Here is a 19211-nt window from a genome sequence, read left to right as displayed (position 1 = left end):
CATCACACAACATAATTAATCCAGAGTTTTCAAGGTAGTTGTTACTATTTAAATTGTTGAAATGATAAACACCACCCTACTCATTAAGGGAAGGAAGTGCTATTTATCTTAACATTGTTGAATGCAAAGAATCTTCAAGGAGCCAACAAAACCCAACAGCATGGAAATAAATTTCCAGGTGCCCTAAGGAAGGAAACACTTGTTCTGTCTCATCTTGGTATTATGGTTTGCTAACAATAGCTATGGAATCTGTGTTTTTATGTTAATTTTTATATTTGTATCTAATAGTCTTTCCAAAGCCCTATTTTGAATGAGGATCAGCAAGTGGCAGGAGGCATATCCCGAATAATTCCTTTCCTTTAGCTATTTGTCATTACTTTGTGCTTCCCTCAGCTGTTTATGTCCATTTTCTCTGGGTAGTTTTATTTTTTTATTAAAAAAATTTTTTTTAATGATTACTTACTTTTGAGAGAAAGAGAGATACAGAGTGTGTGCAGGGGAGGTACAGAGAGAGAGGGAGACACAGAATCCAAAGCAGGCTCCAGGCTCTGAGCTGGCAGCATAGAGCTAGACACAGGGCTTGAACTCATGAACTGAGAGATCATGTCCTAAGCCGAAGTCAGATGCTTAACTGACTGAGCCACCCAGGTGCTCCTGGGTAGTTCTATTTTTATTAAAAGATATTCATTTTAGAATCTTATTCTTGCTTATGTCTTTTGCTTAAATTAAAAGAATCTTTCAGGTGTTACAGAGTCAGTCAGATGTTTTAAAATACAATTAAAGGTCTTAAGATGCAGTTTTGTGGAATATTTCTGACATTTCACTTCAGGTTTTGTTTTTTTTTTTTTTTTTTAATCTCACTGAGTTCAACTAAAGTGAATGTAGTTCTGATGTGATGGGTAAATTGAAGCTGAAAGTTTACAGAAGATGAAAAGATACCATTGGCTCAGACAAATCGGGAGCTTTGTTTTAGTGTAATGTAAATATTGTGTCACTACTGTTTCTTACCCATATCTTTTCTGCAGATTTATGCAATATCTAAGTTTTTACTAATTCACTATGGCTTTGGATTTTGCACTCCCAGGAATCTCAGATCTGGTAACCCTTGTTGGTGGAGTTTAGAAATGGAAGATGGTAAAGAAGTATTGACAGGGACTTTCCTTATTACAAAATAGAGTAGACAAAACAGTGCTTCTTCTGATAGGGCTGAATAGTTTGGAGAAGGCATGCAGTGGGATGAAGAATTACAAAGTGGCTAACTGGTGGGTGACTCCATTGCCATCCAGGGCCTTGCGCTCAACCTTGTAGGCTAAGAAACAAATCTCAAGGGCAATCAGAATAACCAAGCTGAGAAAGGTTGAATATAAAATCAGACTGAAAATTTTACACTTACAGGGATAAAAAGAATTGTGCTAATGGTAACAGCTACTATTTCTTGAGTGCTTTCTATATGTCAGATATCATACTTATTCTATATTAGTTAGCAAGCTTCCTGCATTCAAGTCCATCTCTGTCATTTACTGGTATGTGGTCCTTTAACTTTATGCAAGTGACTTGCTTTATTTAATCAAGTTCTCAGAAGAATGCCTGGCACATCACAAGTACTCTGTAACTATTTGCCATTAGTATTAATTCTTTTATTTTTTTATTAAAATTTTAAAAAATGTTTTATTTATTTTTGAGAGAAAGAGAGAGAGAGACAGCACGAGTATGGCAGAGGCAGAGAGAGAGGGAGACACAGAATCCAAAGCAGGCTCCAGGCTCTGAGCTGTCAGCACAGAGCCCGATGCGGGGCTCCAATCCATGAACCATGAGATCATGAACTGAGCCCAAGTTGGACGTTTATCCGACTGAACCACCCAGGTGCCCCACCATTAATATTAATTCTTACAACACTCCTATGAGGTGTATGCCATTACTATTCTCCTTTACTGGTGAGAAAATGGAGATTTAAAAAGTTCAATAATCTGCTTAAAGTTCCATAGGTAGTTAAGTGGAAACCAAAATATAATCAAGACAAGGAATTAGAATTGGATGGTTAAGGATCCAGGCTAAGAGAACACTCACATTCGCCTTCTCAGGGGAGGTCTTTCCAATGAGATTACATCACCCAGAGTATATTGGTCAAGTCTCCTCTAAAGGATAGTTCTCAGAAAACCTGGGACTACCTAATTTCAAGGCTTCGTAGCTCATTCTCCGACTTACCAGGAAGGATGTATCATTCACATTGTTCCCAAGTACCTTATGCAATAGGACCAATAGAACTTTCTGTGATGGTGAAATGTTCTAGATCTACGTTGTCCAATGCGGTTGCTACTGTCCACATATTAACACTTAAAATAAGACGAGCGTAACTGAGGAATTGATTCTAATTTAATTTAATTAATTTTAATTTAAGTAGCCATATATGACTAGTGGTTACTATTTCAGTGCACAGAACAGCAGGGGAATAATGTGTTTTTAGAAAAAAAATAACATGAGGCAGTTGGTCATCACTGAGAAAGAAGCAAAGGGATCCAACCAGCCTTATTATGAGAATATTGTGTGTGAATGTCACTCAGCAACAACTGTTTCCCCGATCAGCTAAATTGTCCTACTCATTTCCTTGTTAGTATAGCAGTTTCTGAGGGCAAGAAGCCCATTTGTTTGACCAGTTAAAAAGTCAGTAGAGAATTATTAAAATTGAAAAGTCAGAGATAATTTGTCCTGGTTAAATCCTTTGGGTAGCTCTTCCACCCAGGATCCTCTCAAGGCAAGGATAGTTCTGGGGTTGTGAGGAGAGGAGAATGAAATCAGAAGTAGACTGAGGAGTGAGAATAGCTTTGCAAATGGTAAGTGATTTGGCAAGCTGAACTGAAACATACCCATGCATTATCACTCTTTTCCCCTTTCTTGGCAACTAGGGCAAGTGTGCCTCAGTTTTTCAACCACGGGGTTTTGAGTCAGAAGACCTGGGGTAAAGTTCTAACTTCATCCCTCACTAACTGCATGACTTTAGATAAATCACTCAATGTCACTGCCTTGTAGAGTCTGTAAAATAGGGTAGAAGATAGTGGGCCTCAGATATAATACCTTCCTCAGAGGATGTGAGAAGGATCAAATGAGGTAATGCATGTGGAACCACTTTGTAAACACGTGAAAGCTGTTGAAATGTCTTGGCAATGATGACTGCATTTGTACAGATCACTATTGCCTTTGAAACAGCTTTCATATTTATTGCGTTTTTATCTTCACAACAAGTCTATGAGGGAAGTAGGGCAGGAATTATTATCTATGTTTTACCATCTGTTGATGTAGACAAATGAGGCCCAGAGAAGCTGAGAGACTGGCCTAAGGTTATACAGGGTGTCTGATTGCATTAAATGTGAGCTTAACCCTAGTCCTACCAATTCCTATTCTAGAGCCCTCTCTTCCAAAAAATAAGCAACAGTCACAAGCTTGATATCCACCAGTTGTGCTGTAGAAACTATTTCTACTCAGTAAGCAAGCCACCCTACAACCTGAGTCCAAAGATGAAGAATCATAACATCAATGTAATGTATCCACCCACTGTGCTAAGCATTTCATCAATATTATCTTCTTTAATCCTCATACTAACTCTATGAGATTTTATGGTTATAAGTCCCACTTTATAGATGAGGAAATGGAGGCAGAAAATGGTTCAGGAATTGGTCCATGGTCCACAGAGCTAGTGAGTACCAAGGGAGTCTGGATGTATTAGTTTGCTAAGGATGCTTTAATGAAGTCCCAGACTGGGTGGATTAAACAACAGAAATGGATTGTTTCACTATTCCTGAAGCTAAAAGTCCAAAATCAAGGTGTTGGCAGGGTTGATTCTTTCTGGAGGCTGAGGGAAGGGTATGTTCCTGGTTTCTCTCCTTGGCTTGTAGATCCCTGTGTCTCTTCATACTGTCTCTGTTCTAAATTTCCCATTTATATAAGGACACCAGTTATATGGGATAAGGGATCACCTTCATGATTGCATTTTAACTTGATTGCCTCTATAAAAACCCTCTCTCCAAATAATGTCACATGATGAGGTTAGGACTTCAACATACCAATTTGGTGGGGGGTGGGACACAATTCCACCAATAACACTGGATATAAACCCAGATCAATTGGCCTTATACTGTTAAGCATTATGCTTTATTGTTTCCTGACATCATAAAATTAAATTATTCTGTAGTCTTTTGATAGGAACAAATGTCAAGACCTAGAGCATGTCAATTGATCCCAAATCCACTTTTAGGGCCACTGACCAGAAATCTATTCTACATATTAAGTTCTGAAACTGGAAAGTACTCCCCAAAATTAAGCCAAGAGACTGGTTTCCAGTTTACTAGGCAACTTGGCATCGAGGACTTTTCTCATAAACATTTACAAATATTCTGCTCTGTAATGAAGTTAATCAGTAAACCATACAACCTCTGGCCTCTGTCACTCCTTACCTGGTCTCATTTTCAGTTGCTGTGAATAAGCTAAGAATGGTAATGCAGTTTCAGGGGTTAGAATATCCAATTCAAAGTAGTCCTCGCCATAGCCACACATCATCAAGATTTGTCATGGAAATGATGAGCATGAAGCCTGATAAAGGTAGGATACTGTTCACAATTGGTCTTGGTCAAATTTACACAACTGGGCTGAGCAAGTGTGGGGGCTTTTGTTTGAGATTTTAGCAACAGATCTATGTCAAAGATGTCTCAGTCAGAGCCAGAAGACTGGGTGAGAAGTTGGGGTGGGGTGATTTTTTAGGATTCGAGGCAGGTGAATATCTCATTGAGATAAAATCTAAGTATTTTTTCTTAAGATTCTTCATTGAATATTATGTAAAATGAGCAAGATTTTTTCAAGTTAAACACTAGACAGTTCTAACAATAATGCCTGTAGACACTTGAAAAAACACTTTGAAGTGCATTATTTAATGCAGTGTTTTAAAAATGGCATGTCTTAGACCCCAGTGGATCATGAAGTCTATTTGGGGCTTATAACCAGTATTAAAAATTAGACTAGACTAGACTAGAATAGAATAGGAGTAGAATAGAATAGAAATGTCAGAGTGTACTTCAAGAAGTAGGGGTAAGTGTTATTTCATAGAAATTTTGTTTCAATTAGTTCTACATATGTTTATGTGTATACAGGGGTCATGATATAAGATGTATTTCAAACTATTGTTGTGGTGAGAAAAATAAAAAGAGATTGAGAAACATCGATGTACTGAACTAGTTTCACAGCTGATTTCTCCCAAGTCTGTGGAAAATTAGATGAGTAAAGAGTTCAGCTTTAGGCCTAGGCTGTTTGTTTTCTCTGAAGCAAAGCACAGATTATAATTAAAACATAGACTGATAATGTAATATTGTCTATTTTAATATTCTTCTCAAAACAGACTCTTACCTTTTAAATTTTCAGTTAAAAGAGAAACTCTAATCATTTTTACAATAATTATAATTTTGAGCCTATTTCTGATTGTAGACATGGCAGCATAACATTTTATTTAAATATGATGTTCAAAAATGACTGGCATTGTACTTAGGAAGTTAGTTGAAAGGCAGGAGAAGCAAATTTTCCACTATTTCCATTTAAGAGACATTTATTAGGCGTACTGTGTCAGGCTGTGTGTAAGGTGCCAGGAATGAGAAAAAAAAAAAAAAAAAAAAAAGAGGAGAGGAATATAACCTAATATATTCCCCAAAGAGTTCACTGGCTAACCACACAATAAAAAATGTATTGAAGGGTGCCTGGGTTGCTCAGTCAGTTAAATGTCTGACTATAGCTCAGGTCATGATCTCATGGTTCATGAGTTTGAGCCCCACATCAGGCTCCGGGCCATGGAGCCTGCTTTGGATTCTGTGTCTCCCTCTGTCTCTCTCTGCCCCTCCCCTGCTCGCTCTCTCTCTCTCTCTCTCTCTCTCTTTCTCAGAAAATGAATAAAACATTAAAAAATTTTAAAAAATGTATTGAATGTTTATGCTATATCCAGCACTATGCAGTTTATGTTCTTTGCCTTAGCTTACCTGTACTACAACCTCTCACCCAGGTTGTTTATTCCACATTATAAAGGAAGGAAGAGAAGCTTAAAAAAGTTCAATGTCTTTCCCAAATTCATACATCTAGCAAATTGCAGGTGAATTGAATCCAGATTTGTGCATGCAGAAGGGCCCTGGTAAACCTGTATGTCACTAAACTTCAAGTTTAGCGTGGAAGATAAGCCTGTAAACAAGTCAAACAATAGTCCATGCTTCTAAGCGCTGCAATAGAAGTGTGTACAGACAGTAGGTGAGATTAATTCTAGGGGAGATTAATCGAGGGGAGCTAGGACAGGCCTCACAGAGGAGGTGGTCAGCTGGCAAGCCAGGGAAAGGCACCAACATCACAAAGGCCAGGAATGGCAGACAGCTTACAAATGAAGCCATATCATCTAAGTTAAGAAACATTGGATTAGGAAATAAAGGAAGGCATAGAAGGCAATTTTTCCATGCATGAAACATTTTAACAAGCAGTCATGAAATGTTTACTATGGTCAAGAGTAAAATAGTGCCAGGAGTAAAATAATGGATATAATGTGAACGCTTTCCAGGCTCTTCAGAAACAAACTGAGATCATGGCAAAGTGCCATCATTATTACATGAACCTGATTCTCCCATTTGGGCACCCAAGGATTCAATCACACACTCCTTGGAGAGGTATGGTCTAATATGGTAGGCACTAGGCACATGTGGCCACAAATTTTTAAATTTCAATTATTTAAAATTAAATACAACTTCAAACTCAGTTTCTCAATATCACTAGCCACATTCTCATATGGTTAGTGGCTACCATATTGGTAGGTATAAAACATTTCCATCATCTCACAAAATTCGGTCAGATTCTACTCCTTTAGAAAAACTATTAAATGCTAAAGACTCTACCCAAAAGAGTTTTGCTTTCCTTTTGCAGGGGATTTCAGACTCCCCTGATGTCTATTCATGTGTTGTCATTTAAAAGCTCTTTCTAAACTCTCAGGGAACATTCCCTGTCATAAAGGAATCCAAATTGTCCCTCTCCTTGTTAGACTGATTCCAGAAAAGCACTGATAAATCCAAATATATGTGTTATATACATACATATGTACATATATATATGCATATATATGTACATACAAATACATATATATGTATGTATGTATGTATAATACACACACACATACATATATATATTCCCTTTAAATTGTATTAAAGTAGAAATAAATGCACCTTTTTAGAAAGCATATTTTAAAGTTGACTTACCTCTCTGCCCCTTCCACATCTGATGTGAAAAGTCCTATCACAAAGTTCTGGTATTCATTTACTTGTTTTTGTCCCTTGACATCTCTCCACACACAAACACATGCACAGAGAAGGGATGGGCCTTTGTGTCTGTATTATCTCTATCTTGTTCACTGTTGTATCCTCAGAGTCTAGCACAGTTCCTGTCAAATAACAAGTGTTCAGTATATATTTATAAATGAAAGAAGTATCCTATAACTTATGTTATTAAAACAGACTAAGTGTTAATAATTACTAATTAACTGTCAGTCAACTATCATTAAAATCAGGATTTTGCTAGGTTCTTTTAGAAGCAAACATGTCTTTTTATGGCATTCAACATATCAAAACATTTTCTCAAGTACTTTATTTTATATTCAGAATTACCCATGAGATAGCAAGGTTGGGTGTTAATAGTCCCAGAAAAAAATGAAAAAGAAAAATGTTAGGCAGTTGTTTGAAGCCTGTCAGTGAGTTCATGATGGAAGCTGTTCTAATCTCACTATTTTGGGTTATGTTGATCACGCTGGGTTTTTTACTATAAGTTGCCTGCATACTGATTGTTTCTCCTCTGTCAAGATTTGGTGGGGACACTGAAATACTAGAAGTGGATGTGCTTTGAGAATAGAAACATTATTTAATAATATGATGTGCTGTTCTCATATTCTTACATTTCATTGTTTTCATGTAATATTATCAATGTCTTTGTGAAAACTTTCCATTTTACTTGAAATGATTCCAAAGACATTTGACACTGATTCCATGTTCTGACTTTACTTGGGAGTATATTGTGTCTATTGATTACAATAATATTAGTTTTATTGAAACAGTGCTCAGAGATCTTGCAATTGTCACGTGAGGAGAAAAAAACTACACATTTCCTTGGATTTTGTAAAATCCAGATTCTATCATTAATTGGTTGTTTGACCTCAGGCAAATTGCTCAACCTTGCTGGACCTACAGAAAGAGAGGGGCTGGGTCTGGGGACAGGTAATTGACTTGGGGTAAGATCAGTTGGAGGACAAAATCTAGGAATAAGTGTAAGTGAAACTAATGCTTTTAATGCTTCTCAGTTCTTTTCAAACCTATTCATTCTACAAATTTTAGTCATATTTGGTTATGAAATAGATCAGGATTTTGCTTATATTTTATCTTTTCTTTTTGCTGTGATAATATCATATTTTCATACTCTTCCATTTTGTGGTAATAAGACAAAGCACCACTGCCGAAACTTTTTGTCTGTCAGATATACTGATTCAATGCTAGTTTTATATGGAGAAGTCAGGCATAAAAGACAGGAAGTTAATTTTTGCCCAGATAGTGTATACTTTGTGCTTCAGCAATCTTTTTCTGAGTCAATGCAGAAAGCATTCTTTTTAACAAACTTTTGTTATGCATATATTCCCCACTGCCATTGTAGAAGATCCCTGAATTCTTATGCCTATAGGCTATTAGTCATATACTTATGGAGATTTTAGATATAAAGAACTATAAGGTCATCCAACATGAAGTCTTTTCTTTACAGATGAGCAAAGGGCAGCCCAGAGAGGATAGGTAAGTACCATGTAACTAGATTCAGGATGCCCAGGAGCAGAATGCCAGGGAAGACTTCCCAAGAGAAGCTTATACTGAAAAATAAATTTAGAGATAAGCGGAGAATAGTGAGATGAAGCTCTGTGAGCGGATGGCTGTGTTGCAGAAGTTTCCAGGCTCAGGAAAGAGTCGTGTGGGGGCGGGGGGCAGGGGGAAAGGGTAGGGGTGAGGAGAAGGGAGGTCCTGAGTCTGGAAGCAGCAATACATTCAAGGAATAGAGAAGTCAAAACATGAGAAATGGCTGGAAAATAAAAGGTAGGATCATGCAGAGCCTTGCACACCTGGTTGCAGCTTACTTGCAAGCAGAGGCATTGAAGGGACTAACCATGGGAAGTCCAAAGGGAGGAAGAGAAAACTGTTTACTATCATGCTTTAAAGCATCACACATCTGAAATTATCCGAGACAAGTGATGCTTTGAAGTCAGACTACCAAAGTTCAAATCTTAGCTATTCGGGTAGGTAGGAGTAAAGTTGCCTAACTTCTTTGTGCCCCAGGCTACTCCTTTGTAAATAAGGATAATGATGTTACTCACCTCCTAAGATTTTGTGAGAGAGAGATGAAAATACACAAGTGCCTGGCATTAGGAGGGAAGCTCTAAGAGTTTTCTGACAGTAGTAGTTGTAGCAGTAATAACAACACATCTACAATCATTTTTTGAGCACCGCACAAAATATTCCACATGTATAGATACATAGATCCACAGTCCCTAACCAACAATTGTAAATTCCAAATGCTCTAAAAACCAAATGTTTTATCCAAAGTTTGACACAAACTTCTTTGGTGGCAAAACCTGACCTGAACGGATGTGAGGATATTTATGGCATTTTTTTATTCCTTAGTAAGAATATGTGTACATTTCACTCTGGAAAAGAGTGTTGTGTTTGATTCTGAGTTCTGTCCCAGACCACGCTGGGAAAAATAGCACTATATTCTGTTCCAAAACACAAACAATTCTGAATTCCAAAACACATATGACAGCAAGAGTTTCCAGTGAAGAACTGTGAATCTGTATTATGTCATTCATTCCTCAGCAAAACCCTTGATAGAGATATTTTCATCTCAGGCTTGCTGCTATCAAAACTGGGGTTCATCAGTGCCTGAGAGTCCCGCTCTTCATAGGAGATGGAGTTGGAATTTCAGTCTAGGATTGCCTGACTATGCTTTGAAGAATCAGACACATTTGTACACTCTCATATCTTATTTGTGTTTATTAAATTTTTTAGTGCTTTGCATAGTTTAAATGTTTTTATTTTCTAAAGAGTCATAGTTTATGCTTCTAGGAAATAGAAGCAGTTTCACAACCTGATAGTTTTCTAATACCTAGAGGTTTTATAGATAAAAGTCTCATTTTGTAATAATGGTGGTAGGAATAATGATTATTATTAATAATAATTTAATGGCAACTATAACTTATCAGGCACTCCTTGTGTGCCCAACATTTAGCAAAGTGCTTGGCCTGCATTATCTTGTTTAATTCTTACATCAAACTAATGAGATAGGTATTATTCCCTATTTTATGAAGAGAAATTTGATCCTTAAAGACATTAAATAAATTGCCAACATGCACACAGAAAATAAGTAACAGGACTGGTATTTGAACCATAGTCAATTCCAGGCACTGCATTGTTTTCTTTTCTTTTTTTTTTAAAGCCCCTCCTTTTTTTAAAATAATGATTAAAATACAAATATACTTGGCAAAAGTACAAACAGTGTAAATACTATGCAACCTCCTATCCCAAGAACAAGTCAACAATCTCACTTTCCAGTCCCCATCATCCAGTTTCTTCTGTATCATACAGAAATCTGCCTTGTACACACACACATACACCACACACATTATTTTTTCAATACCCACATAAATCTATGCATTATTCTGTAGCTTAATTTTTTCAAATAGTAGCACATCACAGAAACCTTTCTTTATCAATACATATAGATCTAAATCATTGTTTCATATTTACATAGTATTTCAGTGCATCACATCGTGTAATTCATTAAACCAGACTCCTATTGGTGGCTATTTAAATTGTTTCTGATTATAGTTCTTACAGATGTTCCTGCAAATGGACATCTTTACAGAAACATTTCACCCAGATGCAAACCTATCTCTAAAATAAATTTCCTTGGGGTGCCTGGGTGGTTCAGTCAGCTGAGCATCTGACTCTTGATTTCAGCTTAGGTCATAATCCCAGGGTTGTGGGATCAAGCCCCGCATCTTAAGCCCCTGCTTAAGATTCTCTCTCTCTCTCTCTGGTCCTCTCCCCCACTTGCATGCTGTCTCCCTCAATGAAATGAAATGAAATGAAATGAAATGAAATGAAATAATAAAATAAAAAATTCCTTGCAGTCTAATTGCTGGGTTAAAAGAGTATTAGAGTTTTAGATGCTGAAAGATAGTGAAAAATTACCCTCCAAGAATGTTTGCTTTTCTAAGAGTGTGTTCTGTCGAGCATTTTTAACCTTTACTCATTTGAGGATGAACATGATCATATTTTATATTGCAGTTTATATATTGGACTAACCAAGGGAAGTCCAAAGGGAGGAAGAGAAAAATGTTTACTATCATGGTTTAAAGCATCACACATCTGAAATTATCCGAGAATTATTTAAATTTAAATTTAAATTTAATTATTGGTAAGGGTGAATGCATTTTTGTATGCTTATAAAAACACTTTGTATTTCTAAAAACGGGCAGTCCATTTATATTCTCTATCTTTTCTTTCCATGAGGCTGTTGAATTTTTCTTATTGGTTTCAAGTGCTCTTTACATATTAATGATATGAGTCTTCTGTCTGTCTTTTATGTTGTGGATATTGTTCTGAGCTTGTAATTTGTCATTAAGTCCTTTTTACGGTGTTTTTCGGCTGTAAAAAAGTTGTTAATATTTATATAGTTAAATTTTTGTCTCTTCTTAATTCCAGTTTTGTTACTCTTGTTCAGGTGTACTAACAGAACAAGCAGCAGGTCCTTTGGGACAGAATCTAGAAGTGGAACCATACTCACAATACAACAATGTTCCATTTCCCCAAGTTCAACCACAGATTTCCTCATCGTCCTATTATTCCAACCTGGGTTTCTACCCCCAGCAGCCTGAAGAGTGGTATTCTCCTGGAATATATGAACTCAGGCGAATGCCAGCTGAGACTCTTTACCAGGGAGAGATTGAGGTAGCAGAGATTCCTGTAACAAAAAAGGCTCGAATGGGTACAACAACGGGGAGAATAAAAGGGGATGAATTATGTGTTGTTTGTGGAGACAGAGCATCTGGATACCATTATAATGCGCTGACCTGTGAGGGGTGCAAAGGTAAGATTCTTTGGTTGGTCATTTTCTCCTTGTTCAAGTTTTACTGTGTTGGTTGTTGAGATATCTCAGACTGGATTCTTCCCTTTTTCCAGATAAGTTCCCATTTTCTCCTCCTCTGCTCCTACCTGTTACAGATTTCTAGGAAAAGCCTTTTTAGAGCATTTAGCTTATATATAAACAAACTATTTCCTATTTATAACCTTACACATGGTTAAAAAGAATTTATGGATTGTGGGTTTTATAGGGGTGGGAGGTTGTTATTTTTTATTTTAATTTTTTTAATGTTTATTTTTGAGAGAAAAAGAGAGAGACAGAGTGTGAGTGGGGGAGGGGCAGAGAAAGAGGGAGACACAGAATCCAAAGCAGGCTCCAGGCTCTGAGCTGTCAGCACAGAGCCCCATGTGGGGCTCGAACCCACGAATCATGAGATCATGACCTGAGCCGAAGTCGGACACTTAACTGACTGAGCCACCCAGAGCCTAAGGTTGTTTTCTTTTCCTTTTCTTAAAATTAAGATCAAGGAGAATAATACTTTATTATATAATGTATTTGTTATACCTCAGTAGTAAACTTATTAGTTCTCATGCTCATTCCCATTTTATAGATGAAGAAAGTGCAGCACAAGAAGTTAATCAACTTACTCAAGTCTTCACAGCTAATTAGAGGTGGAGCTTCAAAAGCATAGCTTATGAATCTAACTCCAGAGCATTTGCTATTAACCACTTGGCTACCATGTCTTTTAATCCTTGCCTACTAAATGATCATTCTACTCTTTGAGCTATTTGGTCAAGGCTAGTATTGACTAATTCAGTGGCCAAAGTATTGGTATTGTCTAGGCCAAGGAAATAGACTCCTGAAGTCAGTAACCTGGGTCGGCTCAACTCCTTACAGATGAGCACTTAGAGAAACCTGGTCCTCCTGAGAAGAATCTGGGGCATCCAGGGTAACTGGAGTGAAACCAGTGTGCCTAGGACAACCCTAAAAAACACCGACTTTAAAAGCAGGCAGGGGAAGAGAATCCCCTAAAGGGTATAGAAGAAAGCCAGAGATGGGGGGGGGGGGGCTACCAGGAAAGTGCAGGGTCATAGGACAGAAGGGGACAGAAAAGTGGTCAAAAAAGAAGTTGTTCTTGGGCAAGTTCAGGAAGGAAAAGCTGGAGCTGGATGTAGATATAATTTTTAAGAGCAAAAAAAAAAGCAGAGCTTTTTCATTGATTTTGACTTGAGACTTTGCCCCAGTGGTACGAGCAAAAGGACCAGAGTGCAAGGGAGGAGATGAGATGGGGCCAGGATGAGCCCGTGTGCTACATTAGGGTATGCAATTTTTTTTTTCTGTAAAGAGAGAGTAAATATTTTAGCGGTCTTTCTTGCGATTACTCAACTCTGCAAACAGAGCCACATAAAGAAGGGGCATAGCCATGGCTTTATTTAACTTACAAAAATAGGTAAGGAAATTAAAAAAAAACAGGCAGCATGCCGAATTTGGCTCATAGGCCTAGCTGTAGTTTGCTGACCTTGTTCTGGACCAATGACTCTTGAGGGTGAGTATCAGCCTATTAACTAGAAGCTATATAGTGAGAGAGCACAAGAGTCAGGGCATGTATACAGGAAACATAAACTCATTTTGTGTAGCTGGATTGAATTCAGTTTCAAGCCCTTGTGGAGCCTTTATTTCATTTAATTTAGGATTATTCTTCTCACCCTCACCCCCACCAAAAAAAACCTCTCACATTTCTCTGGGGTTTTGTCTAAATTCTGTGATTATCCAGGGTCAGGGAGGTATTGGGCACTGCAGGTGGGACTCTGGTCTCCAGTGTTGTTAACACAGTCCAGCATCTGCTGGGTGTTGTTCTAGCTGGTCTGCGGTGATCAGTGGGAAAAGTCTCTGAGGCTCCATCCCGGGGTCTTGAGTACACTCCTCCTTCCTGTCTGGCCTGCCTGCTGTCCTGCAACTCAGGTGGGGTGGGTTCCCGATGCTCCTGCAGTGTCGTGCTGGAAGACCTGGCTGCTCAGAGAAAACATGAAGCCATTTCATCTGCTCCCCTGCCACCCAGTGTGCAGGCAACACCTGGTGCCTCTCCGGGCTGTCTCCGGGGAAGGGTGCAAGAATTTTTCTGTTCTAGAACTCCTGAATGACATGGAGTTTCTATAATCTTTCAATACAAGCATCCCAGGATGCAGTCTGGGCGTGAAGAGGGGAAGGACAGAACTCAGGGCTTTTCACGTATCTAATATATGTCTTGACTCTTTTTTTTAAATTTCTTCTTTCTTAATTTACCCTTCCCAACTTGGGGAAATTTAGTGTCTGGGATCTGAAGGCTCAGATTGTGGTGACTAAAAACCAATAATGAGCTCCTTTGTGCTCTGTATATGTTCTCCTGAGGAAACAAATGAAAATGATCCTGGCTTAGTGGATAGGTAGGAGGTTCACAGCATAGGGTAGAGTATAAGGGGAAGAAGCAGGAGCCTATGCCAGGAAGGCCTAACAGCTTGGCCAACCCAGTCCCCTCACCTGGCACCCCTTGCATGTCTGTGCTTACAAGATACAAAGTCAGTTTTACTCTTTAACTTTCCATCAAAGAGAGTGTGTGAACTTTGGGGGTTCACAGGCATGCATTGAATCTAGGCTCTGTAATTCTTGGCTGAGTATGCAAGTTACTTAATATATCGGTCAGAGTTCAGTGAAATAAAACAGAAACCAAAACTTCAAGCAGTAAGGAATGAATGCAGAAGAAGTTGGAAGGGCAGAGGAGCAGGTTCTATGCTGAGTCTCCAAGAGGATGCTTAGTGCACACACTGCAGAACCGGCCTGCCCGGGCCATTGCTATAGTCAACAAGATGGGGAAACAGGAAGCTAACACAGAACTGTTGGTTCCAGAAAGACACCACCTTAGCTGCCATCTTGGGACCAGGAAGCTGCCTCCACCATAATCACTGGCTCTAGAGACATGGCGTGCCAGCTAAATCTGTACATGTGCATGATGAAGGCCCTGTGTCTTGCTTTTCAACATCCTCTAAGCTAGCAGCTGGAACCCAATATTGCTGCACAATTCCACAATCCTACTTGCCAGCAGAAACAACAGTCTTATAAGGGCATGTGTCTGGAAGAGCTTAAATCATATGCACAATGTTAGCTGCAAGGGAGTCTGGGAAAGATTGTGTCCAATGTCTTGCCTTTATGATAGAGAATGTATGATAGATTAGAAGTAGGTACAGTGGATATCCAGCTAGCCAATCCTTAGTTTATGGACTATTTTGCTTCTCTGAGCCTCCAATATGCAAAGAATGATAATATCAATTTAACAGGGTCTTTGTAGAATTCAGTTAAATTTTTATATTTTATAAGATTTTTTAAAGTTTATTTATTTTTGAGAGAGAGAGAGGGAGAGCAGGGGAGGGGCAGAGAGAGAGGGAGACAGAATCCCAAGCAGGCACTGTGCTCGAGTCCCACACAGAGCCTGATGTGGTACTCGAACTCACGGAATTGTGAGATCATGACCTGAGCTGAAATCAAAAGTCAGATATTTAAGTGAGTGAGCTACCCAACACCCCAGATTTTTATATTTTAAAGATCCTGGGAGCTCTCTTCCTTTAAGACTTCACTGCAGATCTGTCAGACTTGTGATACTCACACACACACACACACACACACACACACACACACACGAGAAAATTTTTAAAAACTTAAAAACAAAGCAAAGATCATGGTTAACATCCTGATTTCATTGGTCTCTATATCTGTTTCTGTTAGAAATATTTTAATTTTAATGTATGCTTTATTGTAGATATTTATGGCATCAATGAGAGTCATTGCAATACATTTTTAAAAGTATAATTGCAAGAACACAAGTATAACGCATTGACAATGACTGCCATTTGCTCAGCACTAGATTAAATCAAGAGCTTTCTTTTCCCCCAGTTATCAGTGGAACATACGAAAATGTGCTAATGTCTGGGGATGAATTTTGATTCAAACTTCAAGCCTCAACTAACAAAACTGATCTGCATCTGACTGGAAATTTCAAATGACCGCATTTTTAAATAGGTCACTGTCAGTCACATTCATCTCCAGGCCAGGAGTCTGCACCTACCAATGAGAAATTGAAAGAAATCTTAAAAGGCATTTTATGGGGCGCCTGGGTGGCGCAGTTGGTTAAGCGTCCGACTTCAGCCAGGTCACGATCTCGCGGTCCGTGAGTTCGAGCCCCGCGTCAGGCTCTGGGCTGATGGCTCGGAGCCTGTTTCCGATTCTGTGTCTCCCTCTCTCTCTGCCCCTCCCCCGTTCATGCTCTGTCTCTCTCTGTCCCAAAAATAAATAAAAAACGTTGAAAAAAAAATAAAAAAAATAAAAAGGCATTTTATGAGTAAATGGGTAACCTGTTGTCCTTTCGAACACATTCTGACTTAGTTCTGAAGTTGTAGAAAAGACTCAATAGTTACAGAAACTATTCTGGTATGTAGAATAGATGCAGAGTGTTTGCAGTGGGCACTTTGTTTATGGGTCAGGGCTGAGGTGCCCTGATTCACACACAAACCTCCTGAAATCCTATTTGACTTTGGGGTCTGATTTTATGAGATCTGATAATAACCCTAATGAACTCTATAGGTCAAACTAGAATGTGATGCAAGGGGGTGGGGCTTATGCTATTTTACTGCGTTGGAAGCATTTTGTAATAAGTGTTCTAAAAATCACCTGGGCGGCTCAGTCGGTTGAGCATCTGACTCTTGATTTCGGCTCAGGCCATGATCTCATGGTTCATGAGTTTGAGTCCTGGGTCAGGCTCTGTGCTGACAGCATGGAGTCTGCTTGGGATTCTCTCTCTGCCTCTCCCCCACTCTCGCTCTCTCTCAAAATAAATAAATAAAACTTTTTAAAAAATCACAAGAGTGGGATTCTGACAGCAGATGACCTGGATATCATCCGACCCTTCCCCCATGGCTGATTCTCTTCCCAGCTGTTCCAAGTTACTGAATATGTCTGGGCTTCAGACTTCTCACTTATAAAATGAGGATAATAATAAAGAGGAGGAGGAGGAGGAAGACCTTGAGAGGAGGATGATGGTGATGCTGCTCATAGATAAGATATATTAAATGATTATTATGTGCAGGCTTTATCTGGAGGCTTTGCATGTACAAACTCATTTAATCTTTGGGACATCCCTTTGAGGTAGGCACCTAGAGGCTGGTGGGAAGATTGAAGAAGATAATGTGTGTAAAGCAATTAACACAGTACTTGTCTATGGTGAACCCTCTGTAAATGTCCACTCTTATTATTATTATCATTGAGTTGTTGTGAAGAAAAAAAAATGAGGCATTGTTTTTGAAATATCTAGCTCAATACCTGGCACACTTGAGTGCTCAGTAAGCCTTAGTTATTGCTGCTTTATTGGTGAATTCTTACAATTTTATTATTGTTATTCTATTCATCTGGCCTCCCAAATTTTGATCATACACTATCTTCAAAACTATCTCTCCTCCTATTAATTAATTAGTTAAGTCTCCAGCTCCTGAGAGTTTGAATTCATTAATTCAATTCTTTATTCAGCAACCATATGCCAGGCACTATTCTTTTTAAATTTTTTTTAATGTTTATTTATTTTTGGGAGAGAGAGAGAGAGACAGAGAGTGAGTGGGGGAGGAGCAGAGAGAGGGAGACACAGAACCCAAAGCAGGGTCCAGGCTCTGAGCTGTCAACACAGAGCATGATGTGGGGCTCGAATCCACGAACCGTGAGATCATGACCTGAGCAGACGTTGGACGCTTAACTGACTGAGCATCCAGGTGCCCCTGCCAGGCACTATTCTAAGCATAGGAGATGCAATGGTGAACAAAACAGACAAAATTCCAGTTCTCTTCATCACCATTTTAAAGCAAAGCAAGGAAACAGTTTATGTAAAATAGACAAAAAGAGAAAACAGTAAGAAAGAAAAAAAAAGATTAAAAAATATAAAAGCAACGAAATAGTATCAAAAAGAACATCCTTAAATAGTAATATGATGATTTCCAGTGGGCAAAAATGGAAATTTCAAATAAATATATAGCAATGATGCAAGACAAACCTAAGACAAAAATTACATTTAAACAAGGAAAAATGTTTAAACTAAATACATAAGCAATATGTAAATATGAAAGTAGGACTAAAAAAACCCTCTAGTTGGCATAAGCCTTCAACTCCTGGAGTTTGCCTACCTTGGAGTCTATATGGCTCTTAAAGATGGTAAAAGCAAGCTAACGCAGAGCATTGTTACCCCTCCCTTCATTTTCCCAATAAAAGCGCTGACCTCCACCTCTATCATCTTTGAGATGATCAAGTATAACCCTTTCAATGAGGGGTTGAAAAAAACTCTATGTGACAGTTATCTCTTTTTTTAGAGAGGGACTTTACCTTTTGTTTTATTAAGTAAATGTAGAAAGATAGCTACCTATCTTTTCTCCTCCTGGGATGGGAAAGAAAAGCAAAAAGAGAGAGAGAGAGAGAGAGAGAGAGAGGAATCAAAGCAGCAAAAACAAAACAAAAAACAAACCCAAAAAACAAAAAAACAGACCCCAAAAAACAACAGGAGCAAGAACAAAGCATACTTGGGAATCACTCAATAAATTATCCTTTCATATTAACATTGCTAAAATTATTGAAAAAATATACATTAATGGGCTCAAACAAATTGGGGAAAATAATGACTTTGTTTCTGTTATGGCATTCTGTTATAGACTGTTTATTTCATTTATCTTTATAATGGCTCCAGTAGATGGTATTATCATTTCCTTTTTGCGAATAAAGATACCAACACTCAGAGACTTGTCCAGGCCTCACAGCTATAAAAGATTGGGGTAGAATGGGTAGTCAAATCTCCAGGACTCCTGAGCTATACTTTGCCCTCTGTGCTGTCCTTCCTTGTATCCTTTTGTCAGTGACTTTCTGAAGACATTCAACACTAAAGCATATGCAAGGAAAATGAGTGTTTCAAAAGTTGGTTCTGTGTTTAAGGAAAAAACACACCAACAAAGAGAAAACCAAATGAAATCTAGATGATG

At 38.4% G+C, this 19211-nt stretch overlaps 1 protein-coding gene across 5 annotated transcripts in view; it reads left to right on the top strand.

The window, feature by feature from the left end:
* Positions 1 to 19211, top strand: part of NR1H4 (nuclear receptor subfamily 1 group H member 4) — a 74201-nt gene that overhangs the window by 21996 nt on the left and 32994 nt on the right. For 2 of the 5 annotated variants that reach the window (XM_053895090.1, XM_053895091.1), the window contains exon 3: positions 11815 to 12180. In XM_053895090.1, coding sequence (XP_053751065.1) covers positions 11815 to 12180 — 366 coding nt within the window. Of the gene's footprint in view, positions 1 to 4457; positions 4594 to 11814; positions 12181 to 19211 lie in introns of those variants that run through there. The other 3 variants (XM_019446561.2, XM_019446562.2, XM_053895092.1) reach the window with 3 other exon arrangements.

This window comes from Panthera pardus, unplaced genomic scaffold (genome assembly GCF_024362965.1).
Source record: "Panthera pardus isolate Hobbes unplaced genomic scaffold, ASM2436296v1 HiC_scaffold_6, whole genome shotgun sequence".
In the NCBI taxonomy this organism is placed as follows: Eukaryota; Metazoa; Chordata; class Mammalia; order Carnivora; family Felidae; genus Panthera; species Panthera pardus.
The sequence above is the reverse complement of the archived record's forward strand: the minus strand, read 5'-3'. Positions and strand labels throughout refer to the sequence as shown.